This window comes from Strix aluco, chromosome 4 (assembly GCF_031877795.1).
Source record: "Strix aluco isolate bStrAlu1 chromosome 4, bStrAlu1.hap1, whole genome shotgun sequence".
In the NCBI taxonomy this organism is placed as follows: domain Eukaryota; kingdom Metazoa; phylum Chordata; class Aves; order Strigiformes; family Strigidae; genus Strix; species Strix aluco.
In genome coordinates, this window is record NC_133934.1 from 123,977,736 (window position 1) to 123,995,778 (window position 18,043).

Below are 18,043 nucleotides of genomic sequence, written 5' to 3' on the forward strand. Positions count from 1 at the left end.
AACCTTCTATTATTGTAAATCATTATTACTCCTGATCAAAACTGATTCCCCTGTAGTTTGACTTCAAGACTTTGCTCAAAACAGACAATTTTTTCAATCCAGTGCAACAACTAAGGGCACAGAAGTATTTTACACCAGTTCTTTGAACAGCTGCCTTATCTTTTGAAAACGCTTGATAAAGATCCTCAGACTGTAGCTGTCGCAATTTTTTCTACATTTTTTTTTAAGCAGAAAACCACACACACACAAGCTATCAACCCTATGTATAACTTCACCATTTCAGTTCTGCTGGATTAACTATTTGAGAGAACACAGGATCAAGCACATCACTAAAATTAGGATGAGGCAAAATGTTTTTAACTATCTGGTTTACATTGTGGCCCCACAGACGCTTGCCTCAGCACAGAAGCGAGGCAGTGCACTGTGGTGTATGCTTGGGAACTTCTCAAAGAAGCTTTGCCAAACAGAAAAAACCCTCATGTAACTGCACCTGCAACAAAGACTGACACTTCGAACCAGCGAGGTTTCAAACTAAGATAAGCCCTGACATATCCTTCTGAAAGATTCTAGTATTTTATAATTCATTTTCCTTAACTTTTTATGAAGTAATGTGTGCCCATTTCCTGATATTTGTGAATTAGACAGTTACCAAGATTACATGGTCCCACCACTAATCCAAAAATGCCCAACCCTACCAAAACTCACTGTGACTCCTCTTGTCTGTTACTTCTAAGGATTTTTGCCTGATTGAGCCAAAGAAACAGTAATAACTTGAATGAAAATACTGTAGGTGAAGGGAAGTTACCCTGAATCTAAAAATAGTTTTCTGTCCTCCTCCCACTCCCCAGAAAGCATAAATGAAAGTGCTCTTTTTTCAGGAGGCAGTAGCTTACAACTGATGAACAGGAAGGGACTGCTTACTTACTATAAAGCTTTACCAAGGAACAGAAGTAGTATCCCATTATAAGTACTGAATTTTAAAAACAGAACAGAAAATAAGCTCAAAAGCTAAACGTCATGTATGACATTAAATATATATATACACAGGTATGTATTATACACATTTAATATACACACAGATTTTATAAATACGCGCATGATTCCAGAGATAGAAAATGTACCTTTCACTACTGTAAAGCTCCATATCGTAATCAATTATAAAGGCAACACTATACTTCAACAATCATATATACTATATAGAAATAATTGCATGGCTAAACCATAACTTACATTTGTCAAAGGTACTTTGGGAAAGGAATATAAAGGAGGTACTTATTACAGAAACAGGAGGTTCTATTACAGACCTATAGGGTTACACTTGGACACAGAAAGAAAATTGTAATATTATTAGAGAAATAAATAATACTGGGAAACATATTATAGAGACATACTGCACAGACTGAAAACAGAAGTTTCTGATGATGGTAAAGTCTAAACATTCCTACAGAAAATTTTCAAGATTTTAGACTAAATCTTGTGATGAGTACAGAAATACATTTTAAACAGTGAATACAAGTTACTCCACTTTAAAAATAAATACAAAAAAAAAGAAAAGGAAGAGGTGGGGATGACCATCACTTAACATTTCCAGCAGGCAGACTAAGAAATTCCAGAAGTAAAATCATTACAGTAAAGGCTTTGGGTTAAAATGAAAAAACAAAACAAAACAAAACCACACAACCAACAAACAAAATACCACCACCACAGCTACAGAAAAATTGTCAGACCTAAAGAGACTTAGAAATAAAGACAACTGAATGGAAACATTAGAAGATCAGGGCTAAGCTGACAGAATTTCTCACCAACTGCAGTCTCACTAAGACACTGTTAAGATAAGGGAGTATTCTTTTACTATGATCTTAACTTCAAGTCAGCATTTCTACACATGCCCATTCTCTACAAATGTAGCTCTATAAAACTAGATTCCAAATGTGGGAGACAGTAACAAGATGAGAAAAATTCAGAAAGACAAACTGTAACTAGTATATGGCCCTTTCTATACACCATCAAACAAATATATTTTAGAAACAGAAACACTTCAGATTATTTGAAATAATTATCCTACAACCACCAGATGCTGAAAAAATTAAAAATAAGGTTAAGTATATATTAAAAAAACACCTGCCAAGAGCACAAGAGAAAGTGAAGAAGCTAATTAAGTATGACAAGAACCTCTCACATCTTAAGAAAAAATAATGAATAGGCTAAATCCTTCTCCCTTTTGGGATTGTGGCCCTATTCCCAAATCTTACACAGAGATGGCCCATTATGTTCAGATTTATTTCAACCAGAATAGGCACAAAATTCCTAAAAGTACTTCTAGGATTGATGCTTGATTCACCACTGATTATGTACAGTACAAACCAAGTTCCACCATTTCTTCCACACAATGAATTAAGAGTCCTGGGACCCATTTCCAATTATGGAAATAAAGCAAAATTTTATTCTGAAAAGTCATAACCACTATGACCCTGAATTCCTGTTTATAAGTGAGGAAAAAGTATTTAGCTTAGGTATATTATTAACAGTTCATTGGTATCTGTAGAGCCTTCCAAATTTCACAAATGGAGAGTAGCACAGAAAAGGCAAGCAGACAACTCCCATGGAAGTCAACAGAAAAATAGAAGCTATATCTTTCTTCTTCTACAACTCAAATCATAACTATTTCCCATATGTACAGTTCTGAAGGCAGTATCTGTAAGTCTGAAAAAGCCAGACTTTTTTTATGATAAAGGCAATTTTGAAAAAATCAAAAGTAATTGTATTTGAAAAAGAAGGTGCACATCTTGCAGTTCTCACTTTTGGAGTCTGTTGGAGTTGGTAGGATTTTTCACTATTTAGGAACTTCAGCATTTGACCTATAGATAGGATTCATAAGAAAAGCTTATAATAAAATCTCAACTATAGGGAAATATTATAATGATCAAAAGCAAACAGCAAGTGAAAAGAGATTTTCCCTTTTTGAGTACGCAATGCTCTTTTGTTGCCACTACAGCAATTCTTTAATGCCATGGAAACTATCTGATAAATGTATTAGAAGCTCAATAAATTTCATAATATTGAGGTAGAAAAGCAATTGGTATTGTTGACAGAGAACTTCTGTTCTGAGTGCCTATTTTAAGGAAGAAAAATTATCTAAAAATAAAAACCATACTTTGAGCTGTTTTCAACAAAAATATACAATAGTTTTACAAAATCTGAAAGTAAATACACTAATTATATTAGATCATTGGATCATGGAAAATGTGGGAGAATGATAGGAAAAAATAGGCATACCTTGAAATTACAAAAATGGGATACATTAATTTAAAATTTAACAGTCTTACTTTTGGATGGTTTGCTTTACCTAACTTATGTATTTTTAATGAGGGTGAGGGGGATGGGAAGAATAATGTGGATTACATGCAAGCTTTCTGTCCAGTTTCCCAAGGTGCTAAACATGTATTCATAAGGCATACGATCTTTTTAGTCACCTGTAGGTATGTCTTCATCCTCTGGACACTCCCCTACCATTACAGATACTGGCAGAAACACAAACGAACTCCCCCTTCCCCTTTTACAGGTAATACTAAAATTCCTTAGTTTTCACGTGTACAGTACTACAATATACTTTTTTCCAACCAATTGCTCTCTAACACTGCGCTCCTACCGATCTACCTCTAGAGACTTCTAAGTAAAATGAGTATCTATACAAAATGAAAGTAACATAACCCTCCAATAAATAATACTCCTATCCAATGCACACACAATACTGTCTTCCTCTACAGAACGAGCATGATTTGAGGCATGCCACAAACTTGGTTAACAAACCTGGGCTGAGTTTGACTGAGGCACAGAGATGGAAGCACTCATTCCCAGAAAAGGGCCCTTCACCCCAACTGCTCTATCACAAACCTAGGGGACCGGCCAGCCTTAACAATAGCAATAGCCTCTTTAAAAGTAAAGCCAAAATCAAAAGCCATAATGTACTGCAAGATACCCCAAGCAAGAGCACACAAACATTTAAAAATGCATGTGAGATTGAAACATACCTAAGAGTACACACGTTGATAATTCAGGACAATTGTATCAACTCCTATCTGCACTTCTCATCCCATTCCTCTACACTTGAAACAAAGGAGGAAAGGCTGGTTTCAAAGTGTTATGTTGGACATTAATCATATTAAAAAAGGTAACTCCAAATCAGATTTAGTTACAATGCAATAAATAAAAATATAATTAAAGTATCAGAAAAGTTTAGTGTAGGCTAACAGAGCAGCTTTTTGGCTTTTGGAGGCCTAAACTCAGCCCAACAGAGCCTCCTCAGAGGGCACATCTGATTTTTCTTAATACATTAAATGTTTGTTTACAAAAAATACAAACATACACACATCTGTTAATAAATAAATAAATACAACAGTAACAACTTCATTTCTCTATACTTTTTTTTCCTGGAATAAGCAATACTGAAAATTCCAATTCTTACTACATTTCCTAAATAGCAGGTTATCCATCAGAGTTGTACACAGCATCAAGACATACTGTCTCTTCTATTGTTCTTTCCTGAAACATTTTTATTACCAAATGAACAACAACAACGCTGACTTATCTATCTGTTTTTGCAATACAGGCATGTATGTTCACAGAAGGCAACAGACTGCATTAAAACACTACCAAAACAAGCCATTTCACTATATGTGCCTCTGCCCCTAGGGAAAGGAATGAGAGCAGATAAGATGTGACAGATGTGTAGTCACGTCACTTAATACACTACTGGAAGGTGCTCAAATCATTATGGTGACAGGCATAGTATAAAAACTTGCAAAGAATGGACTAAGCATTTATCTAGTTTTCTGCATACATGATTCTTGTAATCAAAGACACTGAGGTCCATAAAAGTGCTGTTTGAGAGAAGGCAGTCTGCAAATGTCAATATGCAATATATTTATTAAAAAAAAAGAAAAAAGGTATCATAGCATGTATGTTTTTGTCAGCAAAGCCCCTCCATCATGAGTATGAAATATGTCTAATGTTGCAATCAAGGTCCGTCCTCTAAAAATTTCCTGTACTGAAATACTTCTGATGAGGTTTAATTAAACTTGAAATTTACCTAAAACAAGAAGTTTATTTAAACTTAGCAACTGTAGATCCCCAAACTGATTTCATTTTTCTGAGACTACAAAAAGCTATTTTGCTGAAATCTCTTCTCTGTTTTGGTTTGAAAGACAAACAATAAAGATAAAATGGAAAATCATATGGTTACTCACTTGAAGTAATAGGACTAGTCATTTGTTTGAAGATAAGTGTAAATCTAAGAGTTTAAAAAAATTAGGACTTTCAGCCAATTGGCCAAGAAAGGTAAGAAAAATGCAGGAGAAAATTGTTTCCTCACTTCTTTCAGGTTTAATAAGCCTGAATGCTACAAATATTAATGTAGGTCAAGAATATTTCCAAACAGTAGCGTGATTTTTAACTGCCAGTGTTGCTCCAGCAGGGACCAATACCACTGCTGTTCCACATAGATTGTTAGGCCCAAATCCTGCAAATTAATCTGCACAGGTAGATCCCTGTGCCTCTGGGAATCCGCATTAAGTCAACGAGGGAAAACTAACTCACAGGATCAGATTCTTAATTTGAAGCTGGACCACTGTAACTCATTATGACACTAATCATAAATGTCTCACCAACACTCTCTGCTCCCCATCTGTTTGTTTTATCTTATTATAGTTTTATATCTCAATCCATGGGACTAGCTACAGTAGTCAAATTAAGCACCTGCATATGCCTATGTTTCTGCAAGGCCAGGTCCTCAGACAAAGTAACATTTTTTTATGCTTCTGCACATCCCTAGTTTATTCCCCGAATGGGACTACACGATAGAATGAAATAATTGTAACATCAATTTCTTCATTTATACAAATCTCAATGTTTTTCAGTAATCTAGCCATTTAAACCAAAGGATAAACTCTATTCACCTTCTGAAGTGTAGCAACTAGTATTTTCAAAGGAAATGACCTGCATAACAAAAACAACCTCCAAAAGTATAAAACTGAACTGTAAAATTATTTCAAAGGAGCATTTGCTTTGTTATCATACTGTCACAAAACAACGAGAAAATTTCATAAAATACTACTCATTGCAGACTACAAAGTCAAATCCACTGGCACCAACAGACCCTAAAATTGAGAAATGCTGAAGGGGGGGAACTTTCTGGGACAGCACCACTCCAGGCCTCTCGCTCTTCTTCTCTCCTCTATGCTTTCAAGCCAGTCACTGTCAGGCACAATGCATGAGGCGAGATGGACCTTTCTTTCGACTCAGTACAGCCATTTGTGCATCTTCACAGGTATCCCACAGAAAGAAGCCCCAAATATTTTAATGACAACTCCACCAGAACTAATCCTAGAATCTGACTTTTAATTTAGTTAAAAGACACACGTTAAGGCGTGAGTTTTTTGGGGGGGTCGGTTTGGGGAGGTTTTTTTGAAACTCCTCTCTTCTTACGAAGAATTGGGGTTAAGACCAAAACCAAAGTGCAATTACACATTTATTACGAATTTCAGTACTCTTAACAAATTTGTCAAACAGGTAGAGAAACTAATACACTCACCCACAAAGCAAAAATGGGACAGACATAATATTAAACCTATTAATCTTGCTATTTTCCAGAATTATCAGCACCAACCATGCTTATTTTCAGTACTTATAGCAGAAAAGAATAACAATTAAAACAGTCCACAAAACTAAATAAATCGTTTGAGAATTCAGTGGAAAAGAAACACTTCTGAAAGGCAATTCCCCCTTCCTCACCAGACAGACATAATTCTGAGAGGTGCTTCTGGCCCCTGGATTTGTACTGAAATTCAGTGACAACTGGGATTTAGGGGAAGCATTCAAGATATTACAGAGATACTGGCATCCTTTCAAGAGTAGTATGCTGGATCATAATTTTCTTTCCCAAATTAGAGGTTAAATCTGCCAGCAGAAACTCAACCGGAGCTGGGATACGCAGGCTCTCCAAACAGTAGTGTCTTGCCCAAGACCTGATTGGCAGCATCTTTCCTCTCGAGAGGCTGCAGCTCATGAGACGTTTCGATTTCAATACCCAGCAGCAGCCAGGAGATGGGAGCTACCCATTCACAAATGGTATGAGAGGGGGTCCCATCTCCCCACTAATACCTTGCTGGAGGACATTCAAAATATGCCTGTGGGCTGCATTTGGCACCACTGTCACAGGCTACAGACCCACCCATCAAGGAAAGATACTAAAAACCAGTTTCCCTCTGCTCACAAGTCAATTTACACTTACCAAAATTATGGTTCATTTACATCAACTGTTGAGGATTCACTAACTAAAATACTCACACATAGCCTGAGTGCCTTGACAATTCAAGTCATGCTACGGGTTAACATTAGCATTAAAAACTTTCAAAAGTATTGCAAACAATTACCACACCCTCAAGTCACAGATAAAATATTTTGCAGAGCTTAAATACATATATTTCTGACATAAAACATTTCTCATTGCTGGCAAAATTTCCCCGCAATTTCTGGCAATAGAATACTTTGAGTTTAGAAGTTAGCTGTAGAGTAAAATTGTTTTATTCATTAAAAATCATTCTTGATCTTACCTTTTAGCAGAGGCAGGGGAGTTAACTCGATAGGCTTGCCCTGAGACCTAAACTGGGAGGAGCTTTGTGACCTCTTCTGTCTGGCTTTTCTGACGGACTTCCGAGAAAATCCGTCTACTTTATCCACTGATGGAGGAGTAGTTGGTGCTGAGGACATATCCCTACTGAAGGAAAACAAATGTTAGAAGTTGTAAAGATTAACCTAAATTTTCCAAAAATCTTTCTGCACCACTCTCCTGCTGACAACTCACCCAGATAGACTGTTAAGAGAGCTAACCCACCAACATACATATAAATTGTATGGAATAAACTTAATGGAACAGTGTAATAATTCTTTTCACTCACTTTATCTGTGTCTCCCATTTGCCAAAAATCCTACAACAGGAAAAATTCAAACCTAATGCTGACACCGTTACATCAATAGAACTTCATACACCTGTAGACTTTACACAGGATTGTAGCCTTAATTCTTTGGGACAAAGTAATTTCTACTCATTCTGCAAGGGACCATGCATGCTAAAGAACGGGTACACAAAAAGGTAGAAATGTTTTTTTGGCATTAAAGTCATCAATATGCATGAGACAAAAAAAAAAAATAGGACAGAAGAAAAATTCAGTTTATTTGCCACAGCTACTTACAAGATTTTTTAGAAATTTGAGAAAGTATAGCAAAAAGTACTGCTATGCTTCACAATTTCACTAACACTGACAAATTTTATATATTACTTCCTTATTCTCCATTTTAGAAATACCCATTTATTCTTCTGTGAGTACCTTTACACACAGTTATTCCACATTCTGCATTTCTGTAAGAATAGCAGTGTGGTAGACATAACTAAGGGCATAAGCCAGGCGAGGTTTGCAGGGAGAGGCAGAGAGCCAAAAAAGGTTTCTGTGAGCAAAAGTTTGTTTGTTTCCCAACTGTATCAGCTGGTCTAAGAAATAAGCATTGCTTCTTCCTATAAATCTCGCCTTGGTAGTACTCCTGTAGCCAATTCCATACTAATAAGAAATACGAAAAGGAAACATTTAAACAGTGAATTAATCCATCCAATTATTGTATTTCCCAGTCTTGGCCTGTCTGTTAAAAAGGCCCATCACATCTTGGTGAAATACGTGAGTAATACTTAAGGGAAACAAGATAGGAGGAATTTAGGCCTACACATTTCAAGCAGCTCTGTGTACAGTTAACTTCACCAGCATGTGCACCTCTACTGATATCAACAGAACTATCTGCGTTAATAACAGGATCATTAACAAGAGCAGCAATGTTGATTTCAGTAAGGCTACACACTCGTGCAAAGTTAAGCATCGGCATAAGCATTTGCAGGATCAGGGTCTTAGAACATGTCCTTGGAAAGCATTACTCATCCTCAATGTCTGTTGACTTCAATTACCGAAGTGACTCGTATGCTAAAAGAAGTTGATGCCACAATATAGAGAACACTTTTGAGTACTTATTTTATTAAAATATTTGGTTACTCATATGCTTCATAAATTACTAAATCCATTGAAACAGACCTTATTTGGGTTTGCCTTCCATAAGAAAAGCTTTAGAAAGTATGATTTATTGCAACAGTGTAAACAAGTTCCAAAAGGTAAGAACTATTTAATGCAAAATTACATCGCTTGCACTAAATCTATCAAAAATGGAAGTATAAACTCCATAGCTTCTTCGAGGAAGCATGTGCAGCACCCAGAAGCTGAACTGTGCAGATGGCATTACAATAATGAAAAAACCTTATTCCATCTTTTTGATTTCTCCTGAGGTATTCTTTCACTACCAACTTATGCTTTCTAAATATAATACACTATCAGCAACATGAACCTGTACCTTAAAGCAGTCTTGTTTATCATCGGGGGGGGGGGGGGGGGGGGGAATGCCACCATCACCAGGGCATTCAGACCCCAGTCAAGATTAATAAATAAAGAAGTCAGATAAACTGAAATCGAATGGCCTGTACTTCAGCAATCCACTTCTAAGATTTCAACAGTCCGCCAAAAAACATACAAAGTTACCTGTTACATAAACCAAATTCTGGAAATATCAGCAAAAACATATTCTTAAAACCTGAATTGGTTGGCCCTGTTTCATCTCAACAAAAAGATTCACCTCCTCAACACATGAATCATAAAAGTGTAACCATTTCTGCAGAAATGTTTGCACACTCTCTCAAAATTCAATTACTAACCAAAAAAAAATAACAATAATGGACAGGGACTAAAAGATCACTTAAACTGCAGGATCATTGTGTCAGCAAGAAGCTTTACTGACACTTCTCTGCTGTAAATTTAGTAACAGTTTCCCTAACCTGCTTTATAAATTATTAAAATCTAATTCTAATTCAACAAGACTACATCCAGCCTAACAACCTTACAGTAAACACTGATCTTTTTTTCATCTCTCCAAATGAACATTCGCTCCCCTGAATACACTATCACAGTGAAACACACTGTTTCGACGAACAGTGGGGGGGTGGGGGGGAAAGCCCGAGATTATTTATTGTGTGCGAGTGGGAAAGCTGCAAACCCAGCCACTGCTTCTTGTTTCTTTCAGCAGGGGATCTTATTCTATTCCCTAAGTATTTTGGTAAATACGAAGCCACGCACATCAGATCTGCTGGTCCCGGGGGGGGGGGAGGGGGGTGTAATGCCCGGAGAGGCGGGTGGACGTAAAAATACCGACGGATATCACCGGGGAAGGGAGCCAGAGGCTCGCTCCGCGCCCGGGGAAGCAGAGGTGTAATTAGCTGCCTCCCGCCTGCTGCTATCGGCTGTCATTTCCAGAAGGGAGCCGCGGAGCACCGCAGCTGGAACATGTCCTCCCCGCAGCCCCCCGCGCCTCCTCACCGCCGCCCGGCCCGGCCCCCCCCCCCCCTCCCGCCTCGGCCCGCCCGCGCCTCCTCCCCGCACCGCCGCCGCCTCGCCGCTCCCCCGCCGGCCGGCGCGGAGGGACGGAGGGATGGAGTTACCTTGACCCTCCTGGTAGAGAAGCCGGAGACGGGAGGGAGGCGGCGGCGGCGTGAGCCGGGCTTGGCGGAGCGCGGCCGATGCCTGGCGGCGGCGGCCCGAGGGTGGTACGCGCCGGGCTCGGTCCCTGCCGCGGCGGCGGCGGCAGCGGCGGCGCAGGAGCCTGTAGGCCTCGGCGGCGTTGGCGGCCTCCCCAGCGCAGGGCGGCGTTGGCGGCGGGTTCAGGAGCGGGCGGCTGCTCGGGCTCCGCTCAGTCCCATGCACTCGGCGCGGCCCCCTGCCTGCGATGGCTGCTGCCTCACTCACATTCCCGGCGGAGCCCGGCAGAGGGGCCCTGAGGAGGCGGGCGGGGGGGGGGGGGGGGGGGCTCGAGGGGAGCCGAGTGCGGGCCGAGCCGAGGGGGAGCGGCGGGCGCGGTGCGGGCGGCCGTGGAGGGGGGGGGGGGGTGGGGGGGACAGGCCGGGCGGGCGGCGCGGCGGTGCAGCGAGGGGAGGGGAGGCCTCTTCCGCCGGCGGCTGGCTCAGGTGAGAGGGGGCGTCCCGGTGGGCGTCGGGGTCGCGCTCCGGCTCGCTCCTATTGTCACTCTCAGCGGGCTCCGGCCATGGCACTCACTCACACACACACTCACTCACTCACTCACAACCGAGCGTGCTGCCACCGCCCCCCGGCCCGCGGCCCGCCCCCCGCGCCCGCCCACTGGAGCCTGTCGCCGGGACGCGCCGCCTCATTGGCGCCCGCCGCCGCCGCCGGGACAGCCGGGAAAGGGGAGCGCTGCCGGGGGAGGGGGCGGCGCCGACCGGGCCGGGGCGGGGCGCGGCGGCGAGCGGCTCGTCATCGCCGCCATCGCCCTTCTCGTCCCGCTGCGGGCCGGGGGCGAGGCGGACGAGCGTCGGCCGCCGCCAGAGCGAGGCCCGTCGGCTGAGGTAAAAAACCCGGCGGTGCTGAGGTAAAACCCTGCTAACGCGGAGGTAAAGTCCCTGTCCGCCGCACCGGGCCGCCTGAGGGGAGCTCAGAGCCCCCTTCCTGGGGAGGGCTGTGGGCGGGAGGGGCCTCCCTCCGGCCCGCCGTGGGGCCCCGGGGCCGGCCTGGCTGGGCGAGAGGCCGCGTTGCCGCCGAAGGGACCCAACCGCTTCAGGCACGGCCCGCAGGTTCCTTGTTTTGCTTGTAACGAGAGCCGGGAAGCGGTGGCTTGCTGCTGGGCGACAGGGTTTCTGCAGCCCTGCACCCCCTACCCTTGGGTTTCTTTAGCCAGCGGCCAATGTATGATTGCTGCCCGAATCATTTTGCGGTTTTTTAAAAGCGTATTTATATGTATAGCAGCCAGCACAACGGGTGCTTCTATATAGGATTGCTAAATATCATATATTTTTAAAAAATGGCTTTATCTGATGGCTTGGTGTCTGTTTGGGTTTTTTTTTTCCCCAAAATACAACTAACGGTGTTAATTTGATTATTATGTTTGAAAATACTATCCACTGCTTCCCCTATATTTCTGGAGAAAAAAAAAAAAAAAGACTCATATGAGCAGCAGTTCTGTGTTGATGTGACAAAAACCCTCTGAGGTACAGTCATTTTTTTTAGGAAATGAGGTTAAGGGCAGTTTGAGAGCAGGTTGCTTTGATGGGTCAGTCAGGTTCCCCCTGTTTGTGCAGGCAGTGAGTGCCTGAACCCTCTGAGCTTTACTAACCCTACAAAGGATACTTAGTTTTTGTCCCTCTCAGCTTCTTGATTTGGCTTATGCTCCAGGTATGTGAGTACTAGTGTTGGCATAACTGAGGAGGTGGGACTGTGGCAGACTGGATTTAGAATGTTTTAAGATGTTGTGAAACTTTCAAGATTGATTATTTTTAGCCAGGTAAGTTCCCTGGTCCAGCTCACACTGAGGAACCTGGAACACTAGTTGAAAGCTCACTGCTACTGAAGTGTAATTGTAGTGGACATGAACAGTTTGGCCCTTTGTCTCTCAGTATGCCTCTTGTATATCTGAAGAAATAGGTCTCCCCTAAATTTTTTTACCTATAGACTAAGCAATTGCACGTTACTTCAGTCCTTCCTCGCATGTCACAGTTTTAAACCTCTCAAGATGCTTATTTCTTGTCCCTGTGTTGTCTCAAAACCATTCACATCTTCTTTTGAACTGCAGCACTCAAGACTGGACATGGTACTACAGTTAAGGCCTCAACACCACCGGCATCTGCTGTCGTGCCTGTCACAGACTACATTCCTGTTTACATGTGCCAGTACACATACTTTTGAGTCAGTATGATCTATTCACAATTTTGCTGACTTGTTTTACCCCCACATCCATTCCTGCTGACCTACCAAGCCAGTTATTTCTTCCTCGGGTAGACAGTAATGCTACTTGAGAAATTATTTACTGCAACAGCCCTAATGCTATCCCTTCACTTTTATTGCTGGACAGGTGGGCAATCAATCAGTCAAGGCATTTTTGAAAATGAAATTCCACATGATTTTAATTCAGAAAACTGTGGAATTTGTCATCCTTTGTATATCAATTGCATTTCTCAGAAGAATTGTATTTAAAAACCAAAACCTAACTGAGATTGAACTGTGCTGCAGTTACAGAATGGTTACATAACCCTAAATTTGTAAGAGAGATTTGCACATATTTGTAAATATTTAAAATGTTAAATTCACTTAAACCAGACCAGCTAAAATTATCTAAATGCAAGCAAGGGTTAATAACAAAGAATGTAGGTCGGGGGGGTTTATACCAATATAAGGTAAAATTTTGCAAAAACAGTGTAACTTCCTGTTGCCCCATCAATGAGGGACAGAACCTGCAGATGCACATGTTTTGCTTTGTTATATGTACTTAATTCTGTTAGTTGTGTTTGTCAGCAATGTACTGTAATTCTCAGATTTATTCACTGTCCTGTGTGCTGCTTTTGATGTGGCCTGAACAGTGCAACGAGCAGCTCATAAAGTTATTGAGAGCGTACTCTGCAAAAGGGAACATCTAGCACAGTCTGATGGCTAGACTTAGGCCTTTTAGGTGAAGTTGAGCATGTCGTTTTACATGGTTGTACTTCTTCCCAGTATGAAATGAAATCTATCTTTCTAAAACACTAAAAATCTAAAACTGAAGCATGTGATGTGGGTATTTACTAAAATAACTGCCATAGAAGGGATAAAAATCAAGACTGCTGTCCAAATCCACTCTCCTATGCACACAGTGTTTTTTACTTTTCATTCTGTCTCTGTATAATAGTCAGCTATAGAATTTGTTTTTCAGTAAAGCTGAACAAGCTGGTAAATAATGCATTCAGCTGGCTTATTTCTTATATGAAAAATGCATCATGTGGTATGTTTTGTCCATTTTGATTGTGTAAAACATTTTTGTGATGTGTTTTATATCAGATGTTTGTATGGTAACAATTCAAGAAAAATAGAGGCTTTATCAGTGAATAAATAGAAGTCTTACCTTTTCTTTTTCACTTGGCTGTCACAGTTTACAGAGTTGGCTTCCCTTTTATTTGCAGGTTGCTTTCTTTTTTCTACTCTGGTCTGTAAAGTCTCCATCTTTGAGGAGATTTAAGACTAAAACCAGCTAATATTTCAAAGGGGCACTGTTACTTCTCCTATTCTCTGTTTAGTTTATATTTTGTAAAAATTGCTACTTTAAAAATGATTATGTGAATCCCAGAGATGGAGAAGAAACAAGTGCTACTGGTGTTTTACATAGATATGTATCTGTATATATTTATATATGTGTTTATATAAATACATATAATATCAATTTGCAAGAATAAAAATTAACTGTCATCAGATAAAGTTCACATGACCAACATCTCACAAGTGTGTAGCCATATATATAAAAATATGCACATATTCAATATCTGCAGCCCTTCCTGAAGATCTACAAGCAATGATAAGTTCTTTTGATCAGTGCTTCTCCACTGCTGTCAAAGGCACAAGACAAGCCTATCCCTTTTAAAAGTTATACTGCCTTACTATCCTACAAAAGGGATTTTTAAAAATAGCTTAGAAAGGAATTTTTAGGGCCAGCTCCTCACCAGTTAGGCATTGTCCTTTTTAGCACCTGAACAGTCAGAACAGCAGTCAGGAGTCCTCCAAAACAGAGATTTTGTACAAGTGACTCAGATTTGGGCCGCTTCATGTTTTTTTGTGTGACTGAAGTTCCACTACAGACCATCTGTTACGGCCACCCAGGCAGGAATACGGAGCTCTCATCCCCATCAGCATTCTGCTCTTTACATAGCAGCTTATCAAACAGGATTGCTACATAGATACCACTGTGGAAGTCCTGCTCCACTGAGTGATAAACATAAATGGATCTAGCTGGAGCTTGTAAATGTTTCACGTAGCACATCTGACATGTATTTGTCTACAGTAAGGTCACATAATGCTCCATAAAGGATCTCCTCTATGTCAAAAGGAGCATTATTGGGGGTACCATGGGATTAGTTCAGATATTCCCTGTTCCAATACTAGTAAGCAAGAAAAGACTTGATCTCCCCAGAGAACTAATTATTCAGACCAGCAGGAAAAAGACCAGAAAGAGAAAGCATTATGGAGGAAGCAGCACTGCTGTTTGAAGAGGCAAATCAGCATGCGAACAAGGCTTTTCTGGTACATCTTTTAACAAAAATGAACACAGTGGAATAGCGCATCAAAGTAACTGTCCTGCTCCATCAATTTGATTGAAACAGCACTATCTGAGATTTTTTTGTTTACTTTTGAATCCAATTCATGTGTAATGAGAAAACATTCTATTTAGTCTGTTTAGCCGGCAGTTGACGTCTGATTCATATGTTTTACATTTTGGGGAGGAATGGTATGTCCAACTTTTTGGCAACATTTGTAATCACCATACCAAGTTTCTGCAATAATAAGCAAGTGCTTATTACTTTTTGCCTACTGCTCCTCCTTGTATCAGCTATACGATAACACTGTCAGGGCCCTCAGGAACTGAATTCCTGATGCATGTGTGGGGTAAGGATTTTAGGGTCATAGACACAACTACCAGAATGAGAACTAATTCTTCCTCTCTGTTTATAGACACTGTGTCATTTGAAGTCTGTTTCTGTAGTCAACATGGCAAGATAAGTAGGAGCTTGCTCGCCTGGGCAGCTGGCTAGCTGCCTCCTCCTAGCATGACACTGCTTTCACTTATTCCCCAATTCACGTTTTTGTTCTTATTTTGTTCCCCTCCCACAGTGCCTTAACTTGCCTTCGGGCCCCCGGCACTCCTTTAAGCCTCGTTTTCTGAATTGTTACTTTCCCTTCGCTGCCTGTTTGTCTTCTTCGGGCTTTGCAGTGGGTTCCTCAGCCAACCTCCTCCTCCAACGGTTACTCCACAACTGCCTCTAAAGGTTCCAGTACCAGTTCCATCACCCCTGCCCCGCCCCGCTCCCTCCTGCGCTGGGGCAGCACCCACGGAGCTGCCTCTGGTGCCCAAAACTACTGGAAACGGAGCATCTGTCCCTGTGTTACATGGTCCCCTGTGCTACTGGGGTATGTCTGAATCCCAAGTGAAACGGGGTCTGCTTCTGTTTTTTCACTTTGTGATCAAGTCTCCTCGTTTCAGTTATCTCTGCATTTAGTGATGTGTTATAAGCCAATGTATATGCTGTTACCATCTCCCGGTACAAAGCCATCATCTTCAGATGAGCACCCTCTGCTGTGGCCCAGCTTCCTACATCATCACACCCCGAAACAAACATAAAACAGGTAAAATACCGGTGTGTGGTTAAGGTGTCCAGCCGTGCTTTAAGTGTAGGCACTGCTGCTCTCACAGCACTTCCCACAGCCCCAGTGAAGTACCCACCAGCTCCCTCCCAAGCTTGGTGCATCTCTCACAGTTATAGCAGCAGCTGATAAAACACTTGAGATTTGCCCCCAGGACAGAGACCCTGAAGATGGAGTAGGCTGAGATAGAGATATCTTGTTCTGTTTGTTATAAAAGAGAACAAGCAAGTATTTGTGTTGTATTTTTGTTCACTTGTTTTATCTTGCCTCATGGTACAGTTTTAACCTATTAGATACTTTCAAAGTTTCAAATTATGGCAAATGAAAGTGTTCTGCAGTCTGTAGCTCAGCTCAGCATTGTAGGGAATGCTTAACATCAGAGGGAGTCTTACAGCACTTAAATAAGCTTAAAGTGTAAGTCCTAATGGGCTCCAAAGCTTGTGGTACGAAGCTGCGCAGCGGAAGGGCCGTATGGGTGCCGAGGGCACTTCCACAGAGCTTTTGAACAACTTGTTAAAAGACATCAGGAGCAAAGCTACTTGGAAAGAAGTGGCTGAGTGTTAGTCACAGGTCTAAACACAAATCCCTCCTGGCAGTCTGCTCCATGAGCAGGTGTGCCCTTGCACCCAGCAAAACCACCGTAAGCGGGGGTAGCCATAAGCAGTGTGGGTGCGAGGTAGGCAGCCCTGCTGCCTGTTCCCCAGCACTAGAGACATTACTGTAGGGAAGCACTGGAAAGGAATCTGTGTGAACACTGCTGAAATAGGAAGGACAGGAAAAGAAAGGTTATAAGAGCATTTTCTAAAATCTTCCCAGATCTGCTGTCAGGGTTAAACAAATAGGATAATTTCACCACTGAGAAAATTATGTGAATAAGGAGGCTTGTAGTTCTTTCATGATCCTGTACAGGAATTACAGATACCCTATAAATGACTAGTAAGAAAAGAACTTCACATGCGACAGGAACTGAGTTGAAATCCAAAAGCTATGAATCTTAGAAAAAGACAGAAATTGATTAGATTTAGACAGAAAATAGCAAAGAACCACCTAAACAATCTCCTGGCTAAGCAGACCACACAAAAATAGATAACTGGAACAAGAACAAAAATGGTGTTCTCTGCAAGTGCTGGAAGTTTAAAAATTTAGTTGAAGAGATGAGAATGTCTCACTTTAATGGAGCACATTGATAGGAACTGATTTTTAGGAAACACTGAGAAGGAATGGCATTAAAGCCTCTCCAGTACTTGATGACAAAAAGAGACAAGAATGCTAAGGTTGGGAAAGGAATAGTGAATAAAACAGGAACCATCATTATACCGTTGTAAAAATCCATCATGGGGCCTTCCTTATCTTTAACTCTGTGTAATTTGGTATAGACTGTATTTAGAGAATATAGAGAAAGCCAAGAAATAGGATGTCTTGGTACAATTCCCACACAACGAGAGGATTAATACACTGGGTATCTTGAGCTCAGAAGAAAAAAAATTTGGGCTGAATTTGATAGAGATCTGTCAAGATCTTGGATGGACTGGAGATGGGTGAATGAGTGACTTATTTTTCAAAACTGCTTTGTATTAATTCTCCTTGTGTTACCTGGCAAGATGGAATATTACAAGCTTTCACATCCTGTTATAGAGGCAAAAGGTATGAAGAGGTTCAAATAAAACTAAATTTTAAAAAACAGATGCCCAAGGGTACCAAGGAGATTAAATTGTCCTTGTACTTTAACA

At 41.2% G+C, this 18,043-nt stretch overlaps 1 protein-coding gene across 3 annotated transcripts in view; it reads right to left on the reverse strand.

Annotated features, from left to right (window-relative positions):
* PPP2R5E (protein phosphatase 2 regulatory subunit B'epsilon) overlaps positions 1 to 11,230 on the reverse strand; it is an 80,626-nt gene extending 69,396 nt beyond the window's left edge. The window contains exons 1-2 of one of the 3 annotated variants that reach the window (XM_074820940.1): positions 10,583 to 11,230; positions 7,611 to 7,774 (exon numbers count right to left, since the gene is read on the reverse strand). In XM_074820940.1, the coding sequence (XP_074677041.1) occupies positions 7,611 to 7,767 (157 nt within the window). In that variant the 5' untranslated portion in view covers positions 7,768 to 7,774; positions 10,583 to 11,230. The remainder of the gene's footprint in view (positions 1 to 7,610; positions 7,775 to 10,582) is intronic. The other 2 variants (XM_074820939.1, XM_074820938.1) reach the window with 2 other exon arrangements.
* Positions 11,231 to 18,043: the final 6,813 nt, after the last annotated feature.